Source organism: Geotrypetes seraphini, chromosome 17, assembly GCF_902459505.1.
Source record: "Geotrypetes seraphini chromosome 17, aGeoSer1.1, whole genome shotgun sequence".
NCBI classification, from domain to species: domain Eukaryota; kingdom Metazoa; phylum Chordata; class Amphibia; order Gymnophiona; family Dermophiidae; genus Geotrypetes; species Geotrypetes seraphini.
This window is the reverse complement of record NC_047100.1, coordinates 16,290,795-16,309,664: the sequence shown is the minus strand read 5'-3', so window position 1 is coordinate 16,309,664 and position 18,870 is coordinate 16,290,795. Positions and strand designations below refer to the sequence as shown.

Here is an 18,870-nt window from a genome sequence, read left to right as displayed (position 1 = left end):
AAGGAGAGAATAGGAATAATTGCTAAGTGGGTTCTGTCTGTGTTGCAGGCTAACAGTGCAATTTGTATCTTAATTTAAATTAAGGTTTATGCAGTTACAATAAAGCTGAATCTTCGCAAACTGTTACATGATTTATACAAATTTTAATCTCTTGAAATATTATACTGTCAAACACCACTCCAAAATCTATTATGTTTAAATCATTTTTATTAAAGACAGTCCAACAATACAAATTCTTATGTAGAACATATCATCAACCAAACCAAAATGGACAGAAATGTTTCTACTATAATTTTCATTTTCTCCCCACCCATCCTACCCCCAGGAATGCTGCGTGAGATTTAAGAGAAGTTACGGTGAACATAAATTTAATTCAGCAATCTGGTAGAGACAAATGGCTTAAAAGTAGCCCAAAATCTCTCCCTTGAAAAGCAATTCCCTTAGAGGAAGTCATGTCTGTAACTCCAAAATCTATTATAAAAAAATGTATCACGCAAGTTGGGCTATAATTTTTAATTTTGCCCATTATTGCTCTTTGATTGCTTTCTGCTCTCCAACAAAATAGTTATGCTATAAACAGTTGTTAAGGGAGAACATTGTCTTTATTTCCAACTATCCAAAACATTTTTTCACTTCTCCCATCATACCCTGTCTGGTTATTGCCATGACAGTTCTTGACTGGGTGCTGTCCACAAGGGCTCTTTCTGGGACCCTGTAATCTTGGTTGTTAAATTCACATTCTCACTGGAATCCTATAATCATGGTCAGTGAATCCAGCTAATAGGTGTCACCCTTAAGTAATGATCATTTTATGTTTATTTTGGACATTTTTGTTTTATTTTTATTTAGCCCATGCTTATTCAGTGGTAGTGCAAGGTGAGTTACTCTCAGGTACAGTACATATTTCCCTATTCCCAGAGGTACATAAGAACATAAGAAGTTGCCTCCACTGGGTCAGACCGAGGTCCATCTCGCCCAGCAGTCCGCTCCCGCGGCGGCCCATCAGGTCCGCGACCTGTGAAGTGGTTTCTGACCACCTCTATAACCTACCTCAAGTTCTATCTGTACCCTCTATCCCCTTATCCTCCAGGAACCTATCCAAACCCTCCTTGAACCCCTGTACAGAGTTCTGGCCTATCACATCCTCCGGAAGCGCGTTCCATGTGTCCACCACCCTCTGGGTAAAAAAGAACTTCCTAGCATTTGTTCTAAACCTGTCCCCTTTCAATTTCTCTGAGTGACCCCTAGTGCTTGTGGCTCCCCACAGTTTGAAGAATCTGTCCTTGTTCACTTTCTCTATGCCCTTAAGGATTTTGAAGGTTTCTATCATGTCCCCTCTAAGTCTCCTCTTCTCCAGGGAGAACAGCCCCAGCATTTTTAACCTGTCAGCGTATGAAAAATTTTCCATACCTTTTATCAGTTTAGTCATGCAGGAAAGTCTAAGGTAAATGGAACCATTATGTGTTGTTAATATGATTATATTGTGTGTGTATATGAAAAATGAATGGAAAAAATGGTGTTACAATTATGGGGGCGGGGTCTAGGGCGGAGATTGGATGTTCTTCAACTGCCAGTCCACAGACCGATGCCGGTTCACAAAATAATTATTTTATTTCCACCGGTCCATAGGTTGCAAAAGGTTGAAGAACACTGGTCTAGAGGAACCTTTTACTAAGATTCACCAAGGCATGGGCTTAGTGTGCCCTAACCTGAGACTTTCCTGCATGACTAAACTGCATGAGTTTATGAGGAAAGACTAAAAAGGTTAGGGCTCATCAGCTTGGAAAAGAGACGGCTGAGTGGAGTAGAATGGGTACAAGTGGATCGATTTTTCACTCTGTCAGAAATTACAAAGACTAGGAGACACTCAAAGAAGTTACAGAGAAATACTTTTAAAACCAATGGGAGGAAATATTTTTTCACTCAGAGAATAGTTAAGCTCTGGAACGCATTGCCAGAGGTTGTGGTAAGAGCGGATAGCGTAGCTGGTTTTAAGAAAGGTTTGGCCAATTTCCTGGAGGAAAAGCCCATAGTCTGTTATTGAGAAAGACATGGGGGAAGCCACTGCTTGCCCTGTATCAGTAGCATTGAATGTTGCTACTCCTTGGGTTTTGGCCAGGTACTAGGGAACTGGATTGGCCACCGTGAGAACGGGCTACTGGGCTTGATGGACCAGTAAGGCTATTCTTATGTTATGTTCTTTTACAGTGTCCAACAGCATGGACCAGTGTGATAAATGCTCCAATACTCATAGAAATTGAATGAGTGTTGGAGCATTTGCCACACAGCACTTACTCACACGGCTTTGTAAATGGGGGCCTAATCCTATCTCTAGCACGTTCCTAAAAAGGGGCTTTTTTTCAGGTTGTGCTCTATTGTCATTAATATAGGGCAATTGAAAATAATTAAACAGAAGCACTTGTTGCGTCCTACTTAGGAGGCACTAAGAGTTCTCGCATTAACCCCATGTTAACATATTAGTGTGCAGCAATGTGAGCGCTAGCTAGATAATGCTTCCATGCCCTTACCCCACCTATGCCATGCACCCTACAAACCTAAATTGGAAAAAAAAAATAACCCAAACATGTGATTAGCATGCACAAAGAGGAAAACTATTGCAAGACACTTTAGTATGTCCTGCGGTAGGCTTTTTTCAGTGCACTAAGCTCGCGTTAGGACTTAGCACACCTCAGTAAAAAGGCCCCTAGATTTGCAGCTGGGGTAGGGTTACCATATAGCTCCAGAGAAAGAAGGATGGATTGGGACATCTAGGTTTTACTTGCCTTGAAGCAATGGAAGTAAAACATGTAGCTTTCAATCCATTCTCCTTTTTCTGGAGCTGTATGGTAAACCCAAGCTGGGGCTTATGGCTTCCTCCCTTCTAGGAGCTGTGAACACTTCTCGTGCAGCATTCCCAAGCAACCCATGGAGGGACAGGCCCAGTGCAAGAACAAAATAAGGAGGATTAGCCTAACAGTTAGTGCAGTGGGCTGTGAAAATGGCTTCAGTTCCTACTGTTGCTTCTTGTGATTCTGGCCAAAGTTATTTAACCCTCCATTGCTTAAGGTACAAAAATAATCTTTGATTTTGAGCCCATTAGGAACAGAGCAAGTGCCTGCATATAATAAAAATGTAAACTACTTTGGTTAGGCCTAGGGTTACCAGACGTCTGGATTTCCCTGGACGGCTTTTCAAAACCCGGCACTTTGTCCAGGTTTTGAAAAGCCTCCTCTAAATTGCGTCGGCAGGAGGAAATCCACTTAATGGAGTAGGGATGGGTAGAACTGGGTTGGCCTGGGGGCGGGTCTAGGGGGGGTCTGGATTTTACTATAGTAAAATCTGACAACCCTAGTTAGGCCACAGAAAGGCGGGGTGGAACTGGATGGGACTGGGGGTGGGTCTAAGGGATCCAGATTTTACTATAGTAAAATTTGGCAACCCTAGTTAGGCCGCAGAAAGGCAATGTCTAAAATCCATGACCCTTTTCACATTATAGCATACACCACTGCTAGGATAGTAATATTTTTAAAACAAGGTGATTAGAAATACAAAGAATAAGTTTAGTGTAGTAACATCTGTGTTTCCAGTCAGGCCTGCTATTGCCTGTGGCTGTTGAGTTACAGGGGCCGCTCTTTTGGAGTGCAACTAAAAAAAGGCTATCCAACTTGATCATGTATACCTGCAACAAAATGCAACATGTAGAGAGAGAGAGTTAAATGCTTCTGAGTAGCAGATCATGTTAAGTGTAGCAAGGCTGACCCCTGGTGTTTAAATTGAACATTTTTCTCATTCATGGTCAGCTTTTTCAGAGAAATAAAAAAGATCACTGGATATTTTATTCTTTTAATTTAGGATTCAGCCCAAACACTAAGAGGTTCATAATCGAAACGAAAATACATCTAAAAACCCGCCTAAATCGACACTTTGGATGATCGAAAAGACAGGTCATCCAAGTGCTGATAATCGAAACGGGTTTTAGACGTATCTAAAAGCAGCTTAGGCTTTTTCAGTGCTGCTGTGCGCCCAGAGTTTAAAGGGGCGTTTTTGAAGGAGTGGTTAGGGCGGGAGGTAGGCAGGATGTGGACTGACCTAGACTTAGTCGTCCTGCAGCGATAATTGAAAGTTTAAGAGACTGACTAGACGGAACTTATACATTGTGACTTAGGCAATCTGAAAACAGGTATAAGTGCCCAGAAGGTATCCAAAGTGATCAGATAACCACTGTTGTGCAAGTACCACAATATAGCTGTGTCACTTCATTATTATTCTGAGATTTTAAATAGTATTTAAAACTTTAAGGAGAGGGGCAGGAAGTTGTCAGGGCACGTGGGATCTCTCAGAGAGAGATAGAGATAATGGTTACTGCGAATGGGCAGACTAGATGGGCCATTTGGCCTTTATCTGCCATCATGTTTCTATTATTTGAGAATAAAGGTTCACCATTTTCTCTTATAAGCTAGTTAAATCTTTTGAATGTAAACCAGGTTGCTGTTTGTTTTCCCAGGTGGCAGTGGATTTATGGGAACATTTAAAAATTTGTAAAATTGGGCAGAGGGAGTGGTTGAATCGGAAAATCAACGAGTCCCAGTACGTCGTCATTGTGTGCTCCAAAGGAATGAAATATTTTGTGGAAAAAAAGAACCATAGACACAAGGGAACAAGCAAAGATACTGGAAGAGGAGAACTCTTCCTTGTGGCTGTGTCCATAATAGCTGAGAAACTATGTCAAAGGAAACAAGAATCGGATGCTAGCAAGTTTATCACTGTGTATTTTGATTATTCCTTTGAAGGTGACATTCCTGGTGTACTAGAGCGCACCAAAAAATACAAACTCATGGATCACATCCCTCAGCTCTACTCTCATCTGCACTCAAAGGACCTTAGTCTGCAAGACTCTGAGCAATTTTCTGTAAGCGCCAGTAAAAGAAACTACTTTCGAAGCAAGTCTGGTCTGCCCCTCTACGTTGCCATCTGCAACATGCATCAGTTTATTGATCAGGAGCCTGACTGGTTCGAGAAGCAGTTCCTTCCTTCCTTGCCTCCTACTTCATATTATCAAGAGCCCATCATGGAAAAGTTTGACTCTGGCCTGGTATTAAATGACATGGCAAGCAAACTCTCAGATGATGATTTCTGCTTAAAGACAGACGTCAGCGTCGTTGCTGTGGTTAGCTCAGACTCTCATTCTTTGTCTCAGCAGCTGAACCTGATTGAGGACACAGATTCCCAGGACATTCAAGATGGCAACTCTGTGCTTCAGCCATTACTGCATGCTGTGAAAGCTGTTATTCCTGCAGATATGCCCCGGGATTCTGGAATCTACGATTCTTCAGTTCCGTCATCTGAATTATCGCTTCCTTTAATGGAAGGACTTTTAACAGACCAGACAGAAACATCTTCCATTGCAGAGAGCATCTCCTCATTTTCAGGATTAGGTAAGATTTAATTGTGTAATATATTATACAGTAAATTTAAAAAAAAAAAACCCCACTGAGGTCAATATTCAAAATTATATAACTGGACAGTGCTGCTAGATATATCCTCTGAACACCACAACACTATCTGGTTATTACTGGAGCAGTTCATGCCTGAGGAGGGGTAGCTGATTTTGTTCAAACAGGTTGGGAATGGAGACTGCTTTTGTTCTGGGGAGGGGGAGTAGGGCCTGCTTTTGTTTGGGGGAGGACAGATTTTCAGTTTCAGCCGAAATAACACTGGCATGTTTTGGCCAAAACCAAAACAAGCCTGAATTTGAATTTTGGGCTTGTTTCAATACTGGAACAGATATTCAGTTGGCAACTACATCTGTTCAGACTCTAGTCCTTTCAGTCCACTTAGACAGAACAACTTCTCTTCATGCTTTGGCTCTATTTTTTGTCATGTGTCTTTATCATCCAAGGTCTAAAATCATGCCCCAAGCTTCTTTGGATGCTTTTCCTGGCAACCATTGCTGTTAATGCTACCTCTCACTGATGTCATCCAAAGTCTCCATTCAAACTATGTTATTCCAGACTACCTTTATTCCAAGCTTGACACCAAGAACTTGGGTAAGAATCCCAACTAATTTTTGCTCTCTTTCTTCTAGGAGAAGAAGACCTATCCAGCCTCAGTCCCACCAAAGCTCTGGTCCTTGGTATATATAAAGCAGAATCTCATTGTCACATTCATTCTGAAGAACTGCAGACCATAGCTCCTTTGTAATGCATCTTACAAATTTTGATATGCATTGCCACTTTAACAGATGGCCCCTAAAAGGGTGCAAACCTCTGCGTACTACGTTTACTTCAGAGCCCTAGACTACTTGAAGCAAGTGAGACCCTTCTCCTTGGGCCAGGAGTAGAAACCGGAGTTTATTGTCGGTGGATTTGTAATCCAGATAGCCTCATAAGAACATTTATTGCTCTGAATGTATATAATTGAAGATGGGGTAAGAGAGATGAAATTCAACTATTCATTCCATGGTTGCTTATTACTATAGGACTCATTTTCAAAAAAGACAGCATAAACTGGCACTTGGACATCTTACTAGTCAAAATAATCAAGTGGGCATTTTCAAAACTGACTTTCCAGACGTCTTTCTGGTTGTTTTGGCTCCAGTGCATCTAAATCATAAGAGGGCGTGTTAGCAGTGTTTTGGGTGGGCTTAGGTCTTGAACGTTCTTTAACAAAACATCCAGGGCATCATTTAGATGTTTGAAGCTAGACCTGCTTTAAAAACGAATAAGGGTCAAAAAGGTGCCCAAACTGACCAGATGAACACTAAATAATAATAATAACAATTTATGAAGAGATTAAGGCATGACCTCCTCCCTCTTACTCCCCCCCAGTGGTCACCAAACCTCCTCCCGCCACCCAGAGATGTGACCCCCCCCCCCTCCCAGTACATTCCAGCCTGTTTTACAGCTTCAGGTGGTCACACAGACAGCTGAGCAGCGTAGAGGGGCACTGCAGTGAATGTCACATTTAAAAGCCCCATGTACATGTCACTATAATCTATTTATATTCTGAAGTGAGCCCTCCAAAATCCTGCCTGACACCTGCAGGCATAAGGGCTATTGTTGTGGTGTACGGGTGGGTACAGTAAGTTTTGGGTAGGTTTTGGAGGTCTCACCATATAGCATAAACAGGTTATAGTGACATGTACCTGGGACTTTTAAATGTGACATTCACTACAGTACCCCCTAGAATGCCCATCTGCTGTGCTCAGATGTCTGTGTGGCCGGTTTGCTAAGAATGCTGGCTGCTTGGATGTCCCAATAGCTTGTTTTGTGTGCTTTTCATTTGGACATTTTTGTATTTGAAAATGGCCAATAAAGATAGACGTACTAAGGGCCAAAACGTCTAGATAGGTCATTAAAAAAAAAAATTAGACATCTTGCTGTTTTGAAAATGGACATTTTCTCTACTAGATTTCTGAACATCTTTCCCAAAACATCCAAACTCAGATTTAGACATCCCATTGAAAATGCCCTTCCACGTTTAGAATTCTGCAGCTCAAATATGATTTTCTAATCAAGTTCCAGATATGGAGTATTATATTACCTGAGCCACACACCAAGCTCAAATAAAGTATAAATGGCATCTTTAACTGTGCGCTAGTAAATTTTTATTTTTAATTTTAAACTTATTGTACAAGTTGGAGATAGAGAACGCCACACTTCTTGCTACAAGTGTTCCATCTTTAATCTAAAAATGGAAGATGCATTTAAACTATCATTCCTGCCCTGGACCCGTAGCAGAATAAAGCCAGAGATCAGTTCTAGTTGGAGTTTACAAAACACAAGATGCACATTTTTTTAAGTGGTTTTAATTTTTCTTCACTGGAAACATGTTTAGCACTAGTTAGAATGATACTCACCTATGTAGTATCTGCCCCATATTCAGAGCTATTTAACCGGGCAGGAATGGCTCTTGGTCAGTTAAAGGGGGAATTCACAACGTGTTATACCATTATACCACAAGTTCTCACTAGATAAAATGGGACCCTGTGCTAAAATAACCCATCTTAAGAGCAGCAGACATTAATGAATTCCCTCCAAATAGTGCTAAGTGCTAATATTCAGTATGAGATGGCTAGTGAATAGCCAGTTATGTTGCGTGACTTAGCCAGCTATCTGTGACATCTAAAGCACTAGCAGGTTAATTTTAGTGGCCAAATCAAGCCACTTAAAACAGCTGGTCTATCTTTGGCCACTATAAGCCGGCCAGCGCTTAATATCAATTTAGCTGGCTAGACCCAGATATTCAGGGCTGGTCATTGGAAACGTCCTGCCATTGAATATCTGGGCTCAGCACCTACCATTGGAGTCAACCCAGCTAACTCCCCTGGTTTGAATATTGGGCCCTATATTTTTATGTAGTCTGAAAAAAAAACACATTTTGACAAGCATGATGTTTACAAAACTAACATTACATATTCTGTTGATTGTTAAAAGCCAAAACCAGTTATTTTGTCATCAGCTGGGGTAGCATTTGGTTATTTTATTTAATTTGTAGTTGATATCTTTCAAGATTTTGTCTTTTCATCTAGCAGTTTCTTGTTATATTTTGTGAGACGTAACATAAAGATAACTGCGCACAGAATGCTTGAGCAATAAAATGTTTCTACTTGGACTAAATGGACCATCTGGTGACTTGGGGCGCAGTGTTGAACATAGTAATATAACACAGATGATGGCAGATAAAGACTCGTACAGTCCATCCAGTTTGCCCAACAAGATAAACGCATAGCATAAGGTATGATGTGATGCTACATAGGCATACTTGATCTTGATGTGTCCTTGCCATTTTCAGGGCACCAGTGGCACATAGAAATGCATGCAGTCTTGTCACCATCCCTCAAAACACAAAAAATTGCACATGCAGTTTTGGTTGCATATCCAAATTGTACACACAATCTAATTGAATAACAAGCTAATTAGTGCCAATAATTGGCATTTTAATGAGCAATTATTGATGCTAATGAAAATCAATTACAGGTTACACGTGTACATTTAGGCAAGTCAAAAAGGGTGCAGAAATGGGTGGGTCACGGGTGGATCTAGGCATTAAAGTTCTGTGCATAATTACAGAATAAGGGCATTCACATCTAAATTTAGCTGCAGGCATTTGCACCACGTTTTCATTGGTGCAAATGACCACGCCTAAATTTAGTCATGGTTCCCAAGCGTAAACGATATTTTATATCTAACTTTAAACATAGAAACCATGATGGGATCTCTCAGAGATCCCACGTGCCTATCCCATGTCTTCTTGAATTCAGACACAGTCTCTATCTCCACCACTTCTTCAGGGAGACTGTTCCATGTATCTATCACCCGTTCCGTAAAAAAAGTATATCCTTAGATTACTCCGGAGCCTATCGCCTCTTAACTTCATCCTATGATGCCCTCTCATTCCAGAGCTTCCTTTCAAATGAAAGAGATTTGACTCATGTGCATTTTATATCACGTAGGTATTTAAACGTCTCTATCATGTCTCCCCTCTCCCGCCTTTCCTCCAAAGTATATAGATTGATATCTTTAAGTCTGTCCCCATATGCCTTATGACGAAGACTACATACCATTTTAGTAGTCTTCCTCTGGACCGACTCCATTCTTTTTATATCTTTTTGAAGGTGCTGCCTTCAGAATTGTGCACAATATTCTAAATGAGGTCTCACCAAAGTCTTATGCAGCTGCATCAATACCTCCTTTTTCCTACTGGCAATACCTCTCCCTATGCAACATAGCATCCTTTTGCCGCCACCTTAAGATCATCACATACAATCACACCCAAGTTTTACATTCAAGTACTCGAGCATTTTTCTCTTTCTGTCCCGGTAGGCTCACACACTATCTAATGTGCTTGGGGCAGTGACTTGCCCAGGGTCACAAGGAGCCATGTGAGATTTGAACCCACAACCTCAGGGTGACAAGGCTACAGCTCTAACTACTACGCCACACACAGCTTATAGAATAGCATTTTGGGGGGGGGCTGATTTTTTGGGCTCCATACATAGAATTTAGCCCTACGTGTACTTACATGTAAGTATATCAGGGATAATTTTTTTTAGGTCTTTTCTGTGTGTAAAACAGCTTTTACATGCAGTAAAACCCCACTTCCGATGGGGGAGGGGGAATTCTGTGCAAATGCGCTGTGCAGAGTTTACATAAAATTTCCCACCTGTGCGGAATTCTGCACTTCTTATGGAAAATATAATATGGTTTGAGATGTAATGATAGGTTAAAAGATTTTGGGTAGTGAGAGGACTCAGAATCTTTATGCTCAATATTCATAAAATACAAAGGGTTTTCATATAAAACTTAAGTGAAGGGGGGACTCACTAGATATGTGAAAACCTATACTAATCATTTCTTTGGCACTACTAGGTGTATGCATTATATCCAGGAATCTTCTTTGTCCCTAGTGGGCTCACAATCAGAGTTTTATGCACCTGGGTCAATGGAAGTTTGAGTGACTTACCCATGGTCACAAGGAGCTGCAGTGGGAATTGAACCCATTTGCCCAGGATATCAGTTTGCCAACCATTAGGCTATTCCTACACTTCTCCAATACTTTTTCACTGACAGGGTGGTAAACTCTACTAATACTACTATTAATTATTTCTTTAGCGCTACTAGACATACATACATACATAGACATACATAGCGCTGTACAGAGTCACAAAGAAGAAGACAGTCCCTGCTTGAAAGAGCTTACAGTCTAAACCAGGCATCTCAAAGTCCCTCCTTGAGGGCTGCAATCCAGTCGGGTTTTCAGGATTTCCCCAATGAATATGCATTAAAAGCAGTGCATGCACATAGATCTCATGCATATTCATTGGGGAAATCCTGAAAACCCGACTGGATTGCGGCCCTCAAGGAGGGACTTTGAGACCCCTGGTCTAAATAGACAAACAGGATGTCATGGATACAGTTAAGGGGAACGGTTAATCAGCTGGCTGGGTTGGTGGGCAGAAGAGTAGGGTTATAGATTGAAGGCTGTATCAAAAAGTTGGGTTTTCAGTCTGCTTTTAAACAAGGAAAGGGGCTTGGCGGATAAACTTGGGTAATTTATTCCATGTGTAGAGGGCAGCTATATGAAAGGAGTGAAGTCTGGAATTGGCAGTGGAGGAGAAGGGTACAGCTAAGAGCGGCTTATCTGAGGAACACTGGAACAGACTTCAGTGGCAGGATTCCAGCATATATAGGGCAAACATGAAAGATCTTAGTGGCAGAGAGGCAGACGGACAAATCATCACAGATGAGGTAGGACCTGAGAGAGCAACTTAATAGCCACGCCCAAAATGCATCAATCCTTGTCTGTCGATGTCCTTGCAGTGTTACTGCCTGTTATTACTAGGATCTCCATGCCTCACAAACTGAACTCTTTTTCAACTAGAACCTGTGCTAAAAATTAATTTATGTTTACAGAATTACATTAGAATGCTTGTGCAGTCTGCTCTTTTGTTCCTTTAAATTAAAGGATTTGCAAGGAGAGAAGTAGTCTGTATTCTTCCAGAGGTCTGTAGCAAGTGCTTTGTACAAAGCAATGTTAGTGTAAGACATGTTAGTTACACGGTTGTCATTTTAATTCAACACTGGCAAGATCTAAGCAGAAACGTGTTGCTGAAGGCTTTTATAGAGACTCTGCAAATGGAAGGAACTGCAGTCTTTTGGATATATTTTCAGAACCTGGATTTTGTGATTTTTGGTACAATTTCATGATGCAGGTACAAGTTGAAACATAGCATGCAATACATTTTATGTTGTTAAACATAGTTGTTTCCTTATTTTTGTACATGTACACATGCGTTAAAATGTAGATTGTATCTGATATTTTCTATTTTTGGAAAGTATGGTACCTTCAAATTAAAGGTTTCTTTATGAGTTTCTAAAGTCAGACCAGAAAAGTTTATTAGTAGTGTAGTAACGGGGGGGAGGAAGGGGGGCAGGAGCACAGCATCCCAGGCACCATCTTGGTGGGGGTACCGGCACCTCTCTGCCCCCCCCTCTCCACACACACACACACACACACACACACTGGCACTCTCCTTTCCCTGCCTCCTCGTACCTCTTTAATTTTCACCAGTGCAAGCAACTACTCTAGCCAGTTGTTTGCATCGGCCTGGCTCCCTCTGAAATCACTTCCCGGTCGTGGGGCCAGGAAGTAATGTAGAGGGAAAGCCAACGCCAGCGCAAGCAGCAGGCTGGAGAAGCTAAAGAGGTACTTGGGTGGGAAGGGAAGGCATGAGTGTGGCGTGGGTAGGTGGGTGGAGAGGAGGGGAGGGGACACACCGCCCCATGCACATCCAACCTTGCTACATCACTGCCTGAGTACAGTATTTTTTTTTTTTTTTTTTGGAATGAACCTCTCCAGTGGGTGGCCACATTCTGATACAATTAAAAGTAACATTTTGGAAAAATTATGTTGCAAAGAACAATGTTCTCATCCTGATGATCATATGAAGAACAGAACAAGCACATTCTAACTTCAGTCTGCTCTGAACTTGAAATTCTTGGGGTAATTTTACAAGGTGGTTCTGCAGGTAAAAGTGGTTTATATGCAGGAACAGCCTTCTGTAAAATTGTTCAGCCAATATGGAAGTAATTTGATAAGAATCCACCTAGGCAGCTGAGCACAGAAGAAGCCATGGACCTAAGTTAAAAGCCAAAGCAGGTCTGAATGCTTTAACCAGTGGTCTCAAACTCGCAGCCCATGGGCCGCATGTGGCCTGCCTGGTACTATTTTCAGGCCCTGGATATTATAAAGAATGATTCTTTATGGAAAACTTGTGCCTTAAGTGGTTGGCGGTCACTGTAACCTCATGCAAGCGCTTTCCTGCGTCTGTACGCGACTGTGAGGTGGATAGGACAATTGCGTACAGACGCAGGAAAACGCTTACGTGAGGTTACAGCAGTGAGGCGGGCAACATTCCAGAACGTAAGGTAACCATTGGAGGCAGTGCAGATTGTGCGTGTGTCCAGTGCCGGAGGAGGTGAGAGCTAAAGGCGGTTGCGGACGTGACAGCCGGACACTTAAGGCATAGGTTTTCCATAAAGAATCATTCTTTATAATACCGAGGGCCTCAAAATAGTTGGTCCAAAATCTTGTCTCTTGCAGTTGATACGTTGATAGTTTTTCACTTTCTGCATGATGCGCTGCTTTCAGTTGTGTATAGCTGAAATTATCAGAAGCAACTAAGGAAAGATTTATAAACTATAATGAGTTTTACCTCATGCAAAGTTGTCATTTCTTCAATAAGACCTTAACTGTTTTTTTTCTGCAGCCTTCCAAGTACCTACAAATCCAAAATGTGGCCCTGCAAAGAGTTTGAGAGACTGCTGCTTTAAACTGAATGTTTGCTAGTGTTTGTTTTTCTCTGTGCTGCACATGAGTGTTTGGTAGAGGCTCGAGGGACTGAGCTACAAAATTAAGTTGCCTTATTTACTGAGGCTGTGAACATGTTTCTACTCCCCCCTCGAAACTATGGGCCAGATTCGATGGTATGACGAATTCAGAAAAGTGAAATATGCAGATGGGGGGGGGGGGGCAATCGGAGGAACGCCCCCATCTGCCTGCCCAGATTGCTGGTGTGAGATCCCCGTGCATGCACAGACCATCTGCTTTCCCTGCAGATGGTTTGCGCATGTTTTGTGTCTTTTTTTTTTTACTGGGTTTTATTTTGGGGGGGCCCGACTTTCCTGCTCCTATATCCAGCAGCAGCAGCCTCTTCCCGGCACTGGCAGCAGCCTCTTCTCTCCTTCCCTGCAGTGCAAGCCCACGGGTTTAAAGCGGGGTTGCACTGCAGCTTCCAGCCCCGCTTTAAACCCACAGGCTTGCACTGCAGAGAAGGCAGCAGAGATCAGTCTGGGTGGCCCCTAGATGTATGCAACATAATTGTTTGGGAACTTAAGGGCGCATGCTGCTCTTTACTGGAAACATGCAAGGTTTACTTTATAGCGAACTGGGAGCTCTCTCCTTAGAGATTTTTTCAAAGACGGTCCTACAAAATTCCTGAATCTTACAGGCAGTACTGGAGAACCCTCAACACTTGAAAACTGTCTGATTCACACAAGGACTGCTCTCCCCCCTGCCCCAGGGCTTCTGCAACCCCTGAAACAGGCAGCGAGATCGGGGCAGCAGAGAACAGGGCAGAGGTGGCAATGGAGCAGGAGAGTCGGTAGAGAGATGTGCAACTGGTCCCCAGCAGTCGCTTTAGGACTTGATCAGCCAGCCCAGTCGGATCGAGAATTTTGTATAGTGAATCGCTGCCTTCCCTACTTTTCAATGTCCCTCCCCTCATTTACATGCACAGATCGGAGGATAGTTGGCGAGAGGTAAGTGAATCGAGCTGGAGGGGAATTTGGTTGCTAAGGAGTCACAAACCGATCGGTACATGATCAGTTTGCTTTAAGAATCTAGCCTTATCAAGGAAGTGGCTGGGCTGAATGCTTAGTAAAAGCAATACAGTTGGGTGGGCTTGTCACCTATGGGATTAGCTCACCCTGTCCAGGCTGGTGGTATATAGACTCGGTGCCTACCAGCAAAGGAAGAGCCTTGTGAGCAGTGTGAGAGAAGTCTTTCTAAAGTAAAGGAAAAAGTTTTAAGTACTTTTTGTGTTGAAAGGGAGGTGTTTAAGAGGAAGAGACAGAAGCCCTCGAGCTCCCCAGAAGAGCCCAGAGGGCTAATGACTGTTCTGCTATGAAAGTTTTGGGATTCTGTTCTTGTCCCACGTTGGGAAAGGACCCCCACAGGGGAAGTTTATGAACCAGTCAGGTTCTACGGTATTACAAATTGTGTACTTTGAATTTGGACCGCTGAAGCTGGACTATTCCTGACTGGACTAAGAATTGATTAAAATGTGGCCTTAATAAAGGGAAGTGGGTTTTTTGTTTCATTTTCCCTTCTGTGTTTGGCCATTGAACCTCAAGGAGTGTGAAGCAGTGTGCATGGGATACACTGAAATCTACAAGGGTGGAGGTCGCACCCATTCAGCTCTTCTGGGTCACACCCATTCAGGGTCCTCCGCTGGTTACTGAGTGGCCAACTTGGTGTCCCTGCCACAACACTAATACATGTGACTTATAGAATTCTATAAGTTATACACATCACCCAAATCTAGGTGCGAGCATTTATATCCAAGGGCCTGATTCTGTACTGGTATCGGCAGCCACCTAAGAAGCGTGTCAGTCACGCAGCGGTGTCCTATTCAGAATTGGGTCTGCACTCCTGGACAGGTGCCTTAAATGTAGGCCAGCATATTGCAGGCCTTCATTTATGGTGTGTGTCTCCCATCTACAGAGATGCATACCGACACTTAAGCCCGCCCAAGGCCACTTCCGGATGAAACCATGCCCATACGCTGCCTTAGACATGCTTAAGCGTACTTGTGCGTCTTCTTAGACATATCCATAGACATATCCTCAGCAGCATTTTTTCTAAAAACGTGCTTCCCAATTGGCTACCGGTAGGACACCTACCGCCACATAAAATCAGTACGCACAGTTCAAGAATCAGCACCTAAATGCATACATTATTTTTTATTTATTTATTAGAATTTACTATACTGCTTTGACTGGCAAGCAGGGCTAAGTGGTTTACAGACTAAAAATATAAACATAAAGGAAAAAGAACCACAATCATTTTGATAGGAAAGATTAACAGATGTTCAAACACTAGAGAAGATGAATATAAGAAAGTTATCTTAAGCCCTGCTGAAAACCCCTCTTAAATAGCTGTTTTAAAATGTGCTAAAGAGCGCTCCCCACATATCATTAATGGAAGCAAGTTCCAAAGCACAGGGATAGTAAAATAAAAAACAACGTGTCTTGTGGATTCATGCTGGGTTGCCTGGGGACCAGGCAGTATCATGTGGTGGTCATTTCAAGATCTAAAGACTTGAGCTGGAGTGTAGGTTATTGTCAGAGAAGAAAGGCTCCTGTCCTAAAGGCTTTAAAGGCAAGACGTGAAATGTTAAATTGGACTCGATATTATACAGGGAGCAAGTGGTGATGTTTTAATAATAATAATAATAACTTTATTCCTTGTAGTTCAGAGCGGCTTCCATCAAGAAAAGCTGAGAAAATGCAGCAAAAATACATCAGCATTTTTCATAAGAAATACATAAGCAAGATGATTAAACAAGTTTATCAAATAAATAAGTTTTCATCGATCTTCTAAATGATTGAATTCAAAATCATGAGTGACATAATAAACAGCGGTGCTTTGTAAAGATTGGATCTTTTTAATAGTTAATTTCGATATACCAGAATAAATGATGATGCACTAGGCAATCCTCGTAATTAAGAGTGCTAACAAATGTAGGGTTTTTAATGTCCTGGTTAAGATTGTGTAAGTCTTTTAGGTATGACTTTGCTTTGGAAGTTATGAATGTAATTTTGTAAACTGCTTTGAACTGACATTGGTTAGTATAAGCGGTATAGACATTTTTAATAAAGATAAAATGACCTGTGGAAAGTAGGCACATATGTTCACTTCTGCCCTCAGGGCTGTGTAACTGTGTCTGTACCAGTATGAATAGCTGCATGTGACAACCCTGCCACCATTCTGCCCCTGGATATGCCCGGCCGGTTTTATAAAAGCCAAAAGCCTACACAAGCACATTGAAATACTTTTCTAAGTGCTGTATCCCTAGAGGATCAAAGGTTTAGTGAATCTGGTCCTGTGTGGACTCGAGACATGTTACGACACTTTACAGATATACACACTAGGGCTCCTTTTAAAAAGCTGCGCTAGCGGTTTTAGTGCATGCGCTAGATGCTAACGCCTCCACTGAGCTGGCGTTAGTTTTTCCACGTAGCACGTGCTAAAAACGCTAGTGCAGCTTAGTAAAAGGAGCCCTAGATGTTGCATTTGGGAGATTTTCAGCACTGTACAGTAACTGCATAATTACATGGTTAAATCGAAAGAAAATGAATGTCCATTAAATCCAAAGTTTCTGGTTGCCTAATGACTTTCTTTATATGGGTGTAGTTTGGATTGCCCTTCAAAGTATACTTGTAATCTGTATTTTAGACTTACCTGAGAAAATGTCCCTGTCAGCATTTACATAATCTCTAGCTAACTTTACGTTTGGACCTGAGGTTTGAAAAGATGCTTGGAGAACTGTGAGTTTCGAGGATGGCTCACCAATTATATATTTTTACTTCTGCATCCTTGCAAAATCTTCATTCACCAAACTTTTATAAAATACTAGCATACTTTGAAATATTTTTTTACCCATACAGAGTTCTCTTATGTATGAGACAAAAAGCAGCTCCTGTCCAACTTCAAATCAGTCAACCAAAGCTACATCTGATTCTGCTTAATGCAATGCCCTTACTCTTTTCTGAAATTTGCATAGTGGGCATTTGTTTATTATATGGTTAGAAGTTTGCTCTGTATGACTAATGACAGGCACAGCTGACTAGTGCATTTAATGCATGCTTGTTAAAAATATTTTTCTGCACTCTGTAATATGTAATGATGCTTGTTAAGGACATAATTATAGATTAAAAATAAAGTCCTCTTTTAACATAGCACTCTTCATTCTGTATGTAATAAGCTACCAGTTTCTCTTCTTTCCTTTCAGATCCTACTTCTAGACTTTTTCCTTAAGGGCAATTTTACCAAGCTGCAGTCTTAAGCTCTAATGCTGTGTTTCCCAACCCTGTCCTGGAGGATCACCAGTTAGTTGGGTTTTTGGGATAACCCTAATGAATATGCATGAGAGAGATTTGCATATAATGGAGGTGAAAGGCATGCAAATCTTCTCCATGCATATTTATTAGGGCTATCCTGAAAACCTGACTGGCTGGTGGTCCTCCAGGACATGCTTACCACTGTTCCCTCTAAGCCAGGGATGTCAAAGTCCCTCCTCAAGGGCTGCAATCCAGTCGGATTTTCAGGATTTCCCCAATGAATATGCATGAGATCTATTTGCATGCACTGCTTTCAGTGCCTTCAGGGGGGACAGGGGGGGTGCAGACCTTCAGGAGAGTGCAGGCCTTCAGGGGGAGCCCTGGTGTGGGAGTACATGGAGGGAGGGAAGGGGTGTTCAAAGAGACGTGCATATGCCGGACTTGGGGGGGGGGAAGAAATAATGGGTCTAAAAACAGAGGAGAGGGAGAGAGATGGTGGACAATGGGATTTAGGGAGGGAAGATACAGAAAGGGAGAGAAGTTGGACAAAAGGGATGATGTGGAGAGGGGTGGGGGATAGAGATACTGGATAGGAGGTTAGTTGGGAAGAGAAAGGGAGAACTCATAGACCCTGTGGTGGTGGGAAGGAGAGAGAGATGCTGGATGAAAGGGTAGTTGAGAAATGGAGAGATGGTGGATCTGGGGAGGGTGGGGTCTATTGCTGCAGCTGCGGGGATGGAGATGAAAAAAATGGAAAGATGCTAGATCTCCAGGGGAGGGAAGGGAAATGGAAGGGGAGGACAGAGATGGAAGATGGATGGTTAGCATGGAGAAAGAAGGAGACCCTGGCAAGTGAGTTATCAGAAGACAACCAGAGCCTGGGACCAACATGATTTGAATAATGACCAGGCAACAAAAGGTAGAAAAAAATAATTTCAATTTCAATTTTCTATTTTTCATGTGAGATTTCAAATGTGTATCCTGCCAGAGCTAGACCGTGAACGTAATCTAGGATTTAACAGAGAGAGGAAAAGTCTTTTTTGTTTATACCACAGCGCCAGTGTGGGTAGGAGAGGGCAAAGGGAGTGAAGAGGCTATAAAATAAACCCACTAGAATGTCTGAAAAAAACACCCAATTGGGTAGGAAAAGTGAATTAAAAAAAATCGATTCAATAGGCTGAATCGAATAAACATTTTTTTTTTCTGAGTCGGACAGCTCTAGCATTGGATACTGCAATTGGCACTG

The 18,870-nt window shown here is 42.1% G+C and overlaps 1 protein-coding gene across 1 annotated transcript in view; it reads left to right on the top strand.

Moving 5' to 3' along the window:
• Nucleotides 1-7,328, top strand: part of IL17RD (interleukin 17 receptor D) — a 111,087-nt gene extending 103,759 nt beyond the window's left edge. Inside the window, exons 12-13 of the mRNA XM_033925724.1 lie at nt 4,505-5,435; nt 6,086-7,328. Of these exons, the coding sequence (XP_033781615.1) occupies nt 4,505-5,435; nt 6,086-6,201 (1,047 nt within the window). The 3' untranslated portion in view covers nt 6,202-7,328. The remainder of the gene's footprint in view (nt 1-4,504; nt 5,436-6,085) is intronic.
• The last annotated feature ends 11,542 nt before the right edge of the window (nt 7,329-18,870 follow it).